The sequence below is a fragment of the Saccostrea cucullata genome, unplaced genomic scaffold (genome assembly GCF_032062105.1).
Source record: "Saccostrea cucullata isolate Sc308-1 unplaced genomic scaffold, CSIRO_AGI_Scuc_v1 ctg429, whole genome shotgun sequence".
In the NCBI taxonomy this organism is placed as follows: Eukaryota; Metazoa; Mollusca; class Bivalvia; order Ostreida; family Ostreidae; genus Saccostrea; species Saccostrea cuccullata.
Genome location: NW_026929220.1, coordinates 106,267 through 117,308, shown reverse-complemented (window position 1 = coordinate 117,308; position 11,042 = coordinate 106,267). Strand labels below are relative to the sequence as shown.

Here is an 11,042-nt window from a genome sequence, read left to right as displayed (position 1 = left end):
TTATATATCAAATTGTCAACTTACCTTATTTCAATCCATATAACAAGCCTGTTCAAATACAGAAATCGCCTCTCTCTGTGACAATGTACCGTAGAACTGCGTATGAGATAGCCAATAAACACACGAAGAGTTTGACAGGTCTTAAGAGAAAGCTTACTTGTCCATGACACCTAATTCAACCTGAGGTTTTCAGATGTTCATGTTTGCTCTTCTGGATATTAGTATTGTTACAATGGACGTTTTGGGCTCAGTAACTTATTTTTATCTTCATGTTTCACGAATTTATCAAGTGTCATTCAGATCATCTGCCCAATGCAAGCTGAAATCATGAGAAAGAAAGTTCATCCTATGTTTTTACAATTAATAATACATTCGATTGATAGTAAAAAAAATCATTTCCAGTGGGTGTCTATTTTGCTCTTTTGTTTTTTGCTGATTTCTTTATTACTTTTACAACTTGAATTTCTGTTTACAAAATGGTGAATTAATATTAACAATAGCAATTTTAAAAATTATGTATTCATGAAGTCAAAATATTGGAAAACCATGTACATGTATTCATGAAGACAAAAGTTTCAAAACGTTGAAGAAAATGCTTGTTATAGGCATAAAATATTTTTTTACCTGCAGGAGATCTACAAACAATGGCCACCTGCGCATACTTATCGACAGAGGAGACGACAAATGCCAGCAGAGTATGCCGACTTCTCCTAGGTCCGTGTACAGATGAATTCCGTGATGTTCTACGCAATAAAGTTCCTCCTTCGACATTAACTCACACCCTGCAACAAAGTATTAGAACAGGAAATTCTCCTCGTTTATTACCAAATCAGAGAGACCTTGTTTTACCAAATTGTGGACAATATACTGGAAATTATGATGATATGGACATTTCGCTTTTGTACACAATATTGCGAAATATCTGTAGCCTGCCACCTCCCTCTAGAGGATGGGGTAAAAATCCAGATCCTTCTGACAGGTTTGTCTCTGCTAATATAGAAAGGATCCATTTAGCCAGGAATCAATGCGGGCATTCTTCAAGTTCGCTTCTCTCCAATTCAGAGTTTTCGTCTATCTGGAAGACACTAAGACTGGCAATTAAAAATCTAGACAACGCATTCATTACTGATTATGCAAAAGATGTCGATTTTCTCCTTTATGAAACAATGGATCCTATATGGGACCTACATTATCAAGAGGAACTGAGAAAACAATTTGAAAATGATAGAAAGACAAGGGAAATGCTTGTCGAGCTTGAAAGTAAGTTATCATAATTTTATTTAGCAATTTTCAATAAAAGTTCTTGATATCTATCCAAAATGGAGGCGCTGTAAGCACCGAGCTCACTCCTCCTGCCTACCATATTATTTCAATGACAAAGTCCTTGTTTTGGTCTTGGAGACTTGAAAAAAGTGTCAGAAATAAGTGAAATAGGAAGTGTACTATAATACTTTATGAGAAAGAATCTTTACAGATAAAGATTTCATTTTGTGGTAAAGAGGTAGATAAGAGATAATACCCTTAAATATTATAGAGAAAATTGCAGTGTCTACGTTTGGCTATTGGAAAGCAGAAAAATGTGTCCAATCAAAACGTTAGAGTACTGTGTAAAAAGGATTCTCTGAAAGTCTCAATAAAGAAGAAAGTACGGTATGGGCTTTAATTGTGCCCTAAAAATTAATGTTCTTAAAAAATAATGAAATTGGCTTTAAAAATGGTTGAGTAGATGAATATGATACATCATTAAAGAATATGGCATGAAGGGGGGGGGGGCATTCTGGATTAATGCTAAAGGAAGTTTAATGCAAAAAAGCCTCAGAATGACTCATTTCTATGTTTATTTTCTTTTAAAAAATATTGTCTGTCATCGTCACCCACTTCATTTTTTGATATATTATGTAAACTGCTATATAAAAACAAATACCTCAAAATCTTAGTGGGCGACGGTGGCAGAGTATGTTTTCTGAAAGAAAATTCCACTGAAAATTGATATCCTCTGCAACTTTGACGTTACAATTAGCATTTAGGAGATCAAAAAACGATTTGTGTGTTCTTACTGGATGGAATTCCTATGATTCAGAAAGAATTTATTGTATCTTCTTATATCAGTTCATATTTTTTTAAAAAAAAAGGAATGGCTTAATTTGTACTGAAACTGTATCTTGTTATTTCATTCGGTGGTACATGTATAAGAGGAGTTGTGGTTTAGAGATGGGTGCCCCGTTAACTACGGGTCTAACAGACGGACATCCCCATCACTATTTACCCATGTTTCTCAAACGGGGCGTACAAAATTCCAGAGAAAGGAGCATGCCCTATGTGAGGGCTTTAGTTTTAAATAAACAATAACTGTTAAGATAAAAATATGGAGATAACGAACAGTATTCAATCTCAAAGTCCATAAAACAATACAAAATAGGAGCAGAGCAAACACGGACCTCCGAAACATCAGAGGATCAGGTGCCATGGAGGAGTGAGCATCCCCTGCTGACCGGTCACACCCGCCGTGTGCTCCTTGTCACAATCGTGAAATAATGGAAAAATCTGTCGTCAACAGTTTCGAAAACAGAGGACTAACAATTAGTAATAAAGACTGTAGATCACTATATTTTTGCGACACATTTTCTTGGCGAGGGAGTTCTCAAGTCTTAATAAGCGTGACAAGTTACGAATTGCTGTTATTGTCCCATAAATTATTGAGAATACTTATATACTCGAGAATGAAATTTTTGGGAGCAGACAGTAATTACGCAAAACTAAAGTTCTTGCAAATAAAAATTGATTTACCGTATTAACCTGTACATATAAAATACTTCAAGATCCATCATCAACACCAGTTACTGAAATAAAACAAAGATGAGAATTGCTTTTGAGGACTTAAAATCTGTCATAATTTTTAATTCATTTTTTTTGTAAAATTTCACTGATACATGTTATGTTCATCCAATCTTTAGTATCGTTATTAATTCTTACCTTCATCTTTTTATATACACAAAATATATCCGCAAGACTTCAAGTTTTGAATGATGCAGTTTTCATAATCATTACCGTGTAAGTATTGTTTGTTGTTGTATACCCAAATTCCAAATCCTGAAAGAGTAAAATATACATTTTTTGAAAATTTTGTAGGAACAGTGGAAGATAATACTATGCGAATTTCGAAAACAGAGGATAAAGTACAGGAAATAAGTGGTATTGTATCTTAACATTTCACTTTAAATTACACTTTAATATTTCCATTTCCAATTGTTTTCCCTATGATAAACACTACGTAAGTGAAGCTTGTTAATTTCTCCGTGATTCCTGTGGCATGTAAATTTCTCTATTGAAATACTACTGAAAGGTCAAATGTCAACCTGCATGTATATGTGTGGTGTATAAATACACTGAAGAAAAAAAAATGTTTTGTTTAATTGTTTACTAAGTAATTAGATATGATATATCTTTTAACAAAAAAAATAAATAATGAATCCTCTTCGGATCAAAAGCAAGTCACTAGCGCAACGCTGTCCACTTTCACCGAGGCCTCGCGAGACCTAAAACTTCACTTCCGTAAACACATGGTAAACATCCCATCTGAACCACGTGGAGAAATCGGCATTGCCACTTAGATCTGCTCTCCATCATCTAATACAGACATCGTCCCTCATCAGTCATTACCATCCGACTTCTTAAGCAACTCAACTTCCTCTGCTATATTAACATCCACACAAATCTGTTTCCTGACCATGCTGACCAACTCCCGTTTCATCAACTGCAACATGCATTCAGTATGGTGGCGGAGAAGTGACCTAGGGCCTATATATGTTTGTTCTTCCGACAATTTAAATCTAGGTCACATATATAATTAATGTTAACAAGATTACTTTGATCATAATTTAAAATTCTTTTGTTGTTTATTTTGTAAATGTTGATATTTGACTACAGTAACTAAATAATCAATAAATTTGTTTCGTGTTTTTATGGGACTATTTTTATGGTAAAATTTGACATCATGGGGCCTCATGCATTTCAAATCTACTGAATTAGGCGGTATTTCGAATTATTTTAAGTTATTTAAAGTAAAAATGGAAATATAAGGAATCACTGTCTAGTAAGGAGAGTATGACAGGGCATCAACAATAGTGGGAAACATGGGATAATTTTAGCATTCGCCCGTTATGCTAATTATCCCATGTTTCCCACTGTTGTTGATGCCCTGGCATACTCTCCTAACTAGACAGTGATTCCTTAAATATCAGACTGGGTAAAAATTGTTAAAGTCGTGCAGAAACATACCAGATAATTTAGATTTTGTCGTTTTCTTTCAAGCACAATTGTTTCATTCACGATATTTTAGTCTGTAGAGCGATCGCTCCGTGATCGGGAGATCATGAGTTTGAATAACGAGATGGAGTTAACGAACAGTATTCAATCTCAAAGTCCATAAAACAATATAAAATAGGAACAGAGCAAACACGGACCTCTGAATCATCAGAGGTGGGAACAAGTGCCTTGGAGGAGTGAGCATCCCCTGCTGACCAGTCACATCCGCCCTGTGCTCCTTGTCATGATCGGTAAATAATCTCAGCCGAGAATGACGTAAGTCGATAAAAAACTGTTTCTTCAAATTGAAAGTTGCCCGTGTCACGACAGGCAGCGGCACGAAAAAGACCCCTCATTGCCCAATGGCCATGAGTGCCGCGTAAAGGTAAAGCATTCGAAGCATTTCACCGGTATATTGTGACGTCTCAATATGAGTGACAATTTTTGAATGGGACGTGAAATAATATACAATCATTCCAGCACAAACTCGAACCTTATATATTCCAGTTTAAAAATAAAACTACAACATTGTTCCCCTTCATCTTGGGTCATTTAATTGCTATTTAAAGATAGTTAAGTCGCCTGCATGACGCAGTGGTAAGAGCGTCTGCCCTACATATCTGTGAATGGAACGTAGAGACCGATCATTTGGATGAGACTGTAAAAATTGAAGTCCCATATCGCAGTAAGTGCTGGCACGAAAAACAAACTCCACTGCTCAATGGACCTGAGTGAGGAGTAAATGTCAAAATTTGTAGTTCTCCACCGGCAAGTGGTGGCGTCTCTGTATGAATAAAAAGTTGAGAGTGACGTTAAACAGCAAACAAAAATAATAGAAGAAGAGAGTCATTAAAGTAAAAATTTCGCCTTTGTCAGACATGACATTGTGTTAAAAAAATTAAATAATACATGTACTCATCTCATTTCAGATGAAAGCATGGTTTAAATCACAAAAACGCCCTTAATTCAACAATTTATGCTTCAGACAATTCATCTTTATTTCTAAATTCAATTTTATAGTTTATAGAACTGATTATCCAGAAATAGGTAACTCTAAAATATTCTTTTATAGATGACATAGTTTCATTCAGGCATTCTCGCATTCCAACAAGTGTCAAAGGTATGAATTGTGAATTTACATAATATTCACTTTAGACTTACAAACGTACTACGAAAAAGAATGAATCTTGCTTTATCTTTTAGCTCACCTAACTCAAATGTCTGTATTACTGTATTCATTTAGATATACGTAATTTTAGCCGAAGTGAAAGTTTTTCTTGTTTTATTATTTCGAAGCACCATGTGCGTTGAATGGCATAGAATTGATATATGTAATGGCCTTGGCATGCTTTCTATAGGTTTAGTATAATTTCCTTATTTGATTTAAGAACCCTCTCTACACTGCGCACTAAAGAGTGCTGATTCTAAGGTATTTTTCTGCAGTTAGAGTGATCTGCCCTTAGATCTAAATTCTAAAAAATAAAAATTTACACAATATCACTCAATTTAAATTTGTAATAAATTCAAGTAATCTCAACATTTTTAAAGGCCAAGATAAATCAACTGAACGTGTTAATGACATGTATTTTCTCTATTGAAGTAATTAACAGCGATTTCTATTCACTGATACAGTGTTGTCTTTGAACATTTTTCCCGGAGGTAAATGCCACGCATCATACATTGAAAACTAAATAAATAAGCTCAATATTAACTCCTTTATACAATGACGTTTTCTCAAAGTCCAAAAAAAAAATTTGCACATGTGTAGAGAGGGTCCTTAAGAGGACATATCCTTGATCATAGTGACAATAATAAATTATCTTTTGATGATTTGTAGTAAAAAATATTATGAATTCTGAATACTTTATGTTTCTTTCAGTCCAACATAAGGATAAGTTAAAAGAATGGAAAGTTGAATGTTCCATGTATCAAGAAACCCACAGTTTCCCCTCAATGATGGAAAAGGTAAAAACTAAACACTTTGTGACATTTGTTGGTGTCTCCGGATCCGGAAAATCAGCAACAGCTCATTACATCGCTCTCAAACTCGCAGAAGAAGGATACCAAGTCGTACCAATAAAACATATCAAACAGATAGAGGAATACTCTGACTCAAAAAATCCTCAGGTCTTTGTCATTGATGATGTAGTCGGTCTTCTTGGCCTTGAGAAAGCAAAATTATATTTTTTGACAGAATGTCAACAATTCATTGAAAATCCATGTATGGATAAATCCATTACTTTAATGACTTGCAGAGAGAATGTATTTAACGAGGCCCTTATGAATCCTTATGAATCCTTTTTCACAAAGGAGGAAAATGTCATTAAGCTTCATGATACTGAAAATGCATTAGATGAAAATGATAAAAAGTTGTTGTTCAAAAAGTATGGTTAGATACCGAGCTACTGTCTCCTTCATTGCTCGCGTCCGTTTCTCGTATGTTTCCTCTTCTTTGCAAATTCTATTCAAGACAAGCAGAATTTTCATCTTTTGGTTTAAATTCTTTTATCTCACCACTTCCATGTATCCGTCGTAAATTTGACAAAATGCAAAGAGAGAAAGAAATTGATTATGGATCACTTGTTTTGTGTATGATGAATGGAGGTCATATCTCAGAAGGATGTTTAAGAGATCAAGAAAATTAAACTTTAACAAGCATTAAAAATGATGTTTTAAAAAGTTGTAAATTAGAAAACAACTTTGATACTTTCAAATTCGGCAGTGCGTCGTTAGCAATGACGGGGACATACACAAAACTAAAGGGGACAGAGTACACATTTATTCATGATTCTATCTTTGAAATATGTGCTTATCACTATGGTAAGCAGTTTCCCGAGCAAATGTTAAAATATATGAACAGTACTTATATTGCTAACTGTGTGAAACCCTGGAATAAGGAAACAAAAGACATGTTTCAGAAGGCTGAAAATCCTTTTGATTTGTGCATAAGATTACATAATGAGAGTCAGAACTCAATGTTAGCTGAGAGGTTATACAGAGATGTAGAAAGAATGGACTTGTATAACGTGTTCATGAATGATGCTCTGAAACATCAGGGGGTGTGTCAGGCTTTTATTGAAGTGTTAAAGAGAAAAGATTATAGAGAATTAAAGTCTTTGTTTTTGGATCAAATTCATGGTGTTCATGCTGAAAAATTCTTTGATGAGGTTAAGACATTTGTCCAAGGAAAGTCGAACAAAGATTTCATGAGGTCAGAGCAGGAAGAAATTGGAAATTCGTTGAGTAGTTGGAAAACATCATGTAGATTTAAACATGTAAATCTCTTGATGGGTATCAACTATACTAGATCACTAAAACGCAAAAATTTTACGAGCACTTTTAGGGTGATCAGCTGGGTCATTTACTATGGACATCATCAAATTCTGCAGTACATTATAGACCAAACCAAAAGTCACAGAGAGATACAGTCGGTGATCTTTCTTGAAAATCGTTTCCAAGCTTTGGTGCGTTTGATGAGGAAATCAAAAGAGTACCAGAGAGAAAAGAAACGGTTATTTCTTCTTAGTTGTTTGAGTGGTGATGTGGAAACTTTACAAATAATGTTGCAGTATGTAAGTAAAATTGGTGCCTTACTCAATCAGGGAGGTGCAGCAGAAAGTTGGTCTGCACCATTAGTTATGGCTAGTAAAGAAGGACTTTTACGCATTGTTGAGGAACTAATTAAAGTTGGGGCAGATGTCAATCAACAGGGTAAATATGACACACCGCTTACAGCAGCTTGTAGGGGTGGACATACACTTGTAGTAAAAATGCTAATAAAATCCGGGTCTGTTGTTGATTTGCCAAATATGAAAAGCGAGACGCCAATTATGATTGCATCATTACATAATCCCTCTGTTTTAAAAATCCTAACTGAAAATGGTGCATGCTTTGAACAAAAAAGTTGATATCAATGTATCCACACTTTATTGAGAAATAGTAATGAACAGAGTAAACGTAATAAATCCGTTAATTGAATCACACATAACTAAAAGATGTTAATTTACACCTATTTAACATCCTTGTTGACATACGAAATACTGATGTAATGGCAGACAGTCAGGATAATGTGGTAGTGAGAAAAAGACGGGTCAGGCATATGGAAATGGGTGGAAGTTGGTGGAAAGCAATTGTACGTGAGAACTCTTGTGTTTTGAATCATCTTCTCTGTGTTGGTTTAGATAAAGATCAGCTGATACATGTGTACAAGGGGGAATGGGCTTTTAGTGAATCTGATATAAGACCACTGCACCATACAGTGATTGATGATGTTTTTACTAATGACAGAGTCGAGAAAGTGAGGCTTCTGCTAGAGTTGGGGGCTGATGCGATTGCTAGGTCTGAGCTGGGAAGTTACCCTTGGTTTGGGAAGTGGAGGAGTGAAGAAAACCATGCTGATTTAGATAAGATGGGCGTTTCTGTTCTAGAGAGAACAAAAAGAATTTTGAATGCATGTAGAAGTAGTGACAGTTTATTTAGAAGATCTAAGATTCTGGAATACAAGGAAGTAATGTCGGAAATAAAGTAACATATCAGAAAACATACTAGAAATTATTCTAAATAAAATTGCCTGATTTACCATAGTCCCAAACCACGGTTCGTAGTTCTAATCAAGCTTCATCAACCAATGGCTGCTTGATCACACAAAAATTAATATTGAGCTAAAATGCCTCTAATGTGTTATGCTTTGTACGAACATTACAATAAAACAGTAGTTTCTGTTGAAATGTACAATAGATGTCATATAATGGGCATTGAAAAGCTGTGACAAGGAAAATGTAATCATGCTTTACTAGCATACGGAAATATTTATCATTAATTTCTTCTCTTTCATTTTAACACAGTAGGTGAACAATAGGGGTGAAAATTTTGGTCTCGATGATATTGGAACACATACTTCAGACCACACGTTACATATTTAAATAATGCAAGATTATTCTTTATAAATACTATGTTTAAAATACAGATTACATGAGTTTGGGTTTTTATTTATCTGACTGATTAAACAAATGCATTTTGTCGTTATGTGAATAAGGTTGAAACAAATTAATTTTTGATTATATGTGTTACTTTTGTGAATGTGATTAGTTATGAATTACGTTCTATTTTGCATTATCCACTTAATCATGATTTTTTTTATCTACTTAGACTGAGCAATTTACAATAATGTAGAAGAAACAACTGTCGCAAGATACGTATTGTATTAAAATAAAAATAATAATTTATTTTATGTACTAAAGGAAATGTTATAAAATAGTTATGTCAATCCTATTTACTCCTTTTAAAGTAGATGCTTGTTACATGTATTATTATGAAATTGTTATCATGTGAATTTAGATCGTGTACTCAGTATATGTAAAAAGTGATAATGTCAAATTGTGTATACTCACAAATGATATATTTAAAATATGTCAAAGCTATGTGTGAAGCATTTGATAAAAGGATTTTTTTTCTTTTTTATAATAGTTTGTGGTTTCAAGACTTTCACTTTAAGTTCAACATGTTCAATATTTGAATAAAAGTAGCTATTGTGAATTGATTATATAATACCGACATATCTAAATTTCGAGATGAAGGTCAAATCAAATGCTATCTTCTTCTGATGATGTAAAAGTTTTTGAATAAAGTCTGCTTCCTGTAAATAATATCGGGTCAGCTTGGAAGCACAATAAGTTCCCATCCAATTTACAGCAATCTATTTGAAGATCAGGCCCCAGGTTTATGAAACAGACTTAGACTGAATTTTCCAGCTGCATTTCTTTTCATTTTCTTTTCTTCAAATTTTCAACTATTTATTTCAAAAACATTTTGAGTCTTCATTTGCAAGATTTTTTTTATGTAGTAGTTTTTGGTAATGAAAACAGAATTGAATACTTGAATACATTTTTATTTCTTCAAATTTTCAACTATTTATTAAAAAAAAATTAGTCTTCATTTGCAGTATTTTTTTTATCTAGTAGTACTTGGTAATGAAAACAGAATTGAATTCTTTAACTAATGTATTTAGGAAAAAGTCATGAATAAATTATCAAAACACATATAATATATATTAATTTTCCTTTTATCTTTTAATGTAAATATTGCATTGAATTAACTACTTTTTATTATTAAATAAAATGCACAACAGAAACCAGCCCCAAACAACCCCATATTGACCCCCTTAAACATTTAAATAACCAAAAAAAAATAAAAATAAAAAGATCAATAAATACGAGGGGGTATCAAAAAGTCCGTGAACTAGCACCATTAAATTAAAACGACTTTAGGTATATCAATGATTTTTAAAAGATTCTATTTAACATCATCTTTTCTATCTACAGAAAAAATCCTAAGTCATAATTTTTATTCTTTAATAAATTAGTAATGTTTTCGAAAGCAATGGTATGTCCAGGCGGCGCAACCTCGAAAACGACTTATGTGTAACTGAGAAAAACTCGATATGTACACTTGGTTTCCAAAAAGCCCTTTGATTCAGGTATGCGTTTGGACACTATTGTTCCATAAAATGTGGAATTTTTGCCTCATTCTGGAAGTTCTATGAATTTTATCATAAATTCAACATGATCTCCGAGCAAATAAGGCTTGAAAATGACCTCAAAAAGGGGAGGGGTTTCTTTTTCCAACATTCTTTGAAGCTTTGCCCCTGAAAAAACCAGTATAGACCTAGGAAATGTTTTAACTTGCTATGAAGAAATAATATGCATCCAGAGTATTTGATTTTTAATGCCAAAATAAAT

General features: G+C 33.6%; 2 protein-coding genes across 2 annotated transcripts; both read left to right on the top strand.

Moving 5' to 3' along the window:
- The first annotated feature begins 644 nt into the window (after nt 1-644).
- On the top strand, nt 645-6,699 carry LOC134280148 (uncharacterized). Its single transcript, XM_062762576.1, has 3 exons — nt 645-1,260; nt 3,130-3,192; nt 6,185-6,699. Exons 1-3 carry the CDS (start codon nt 645-647, stop codon nt 6,697-6,699), a joined length of 1,194 nt encoding a protein of 397 aa, XP_062618560.1.
- Nucleotides 6,700-7,040: 341 nt separating this feature from the next.
- Nucleotides 7,041-8,213, top strand: LOC134280147 (uncharacterized). Its single transcript, XM_062762575.1, has one exon. It carries the CDS (start codon nt 7,041-7,043, stop codon nt 8,211-8,213), a length of 1,173 nt encoding a protein of 390 aa, XP_062618559.1.
- Nucleotides 8,214-11,042: the final 2,829 nt, after the last annotated feature.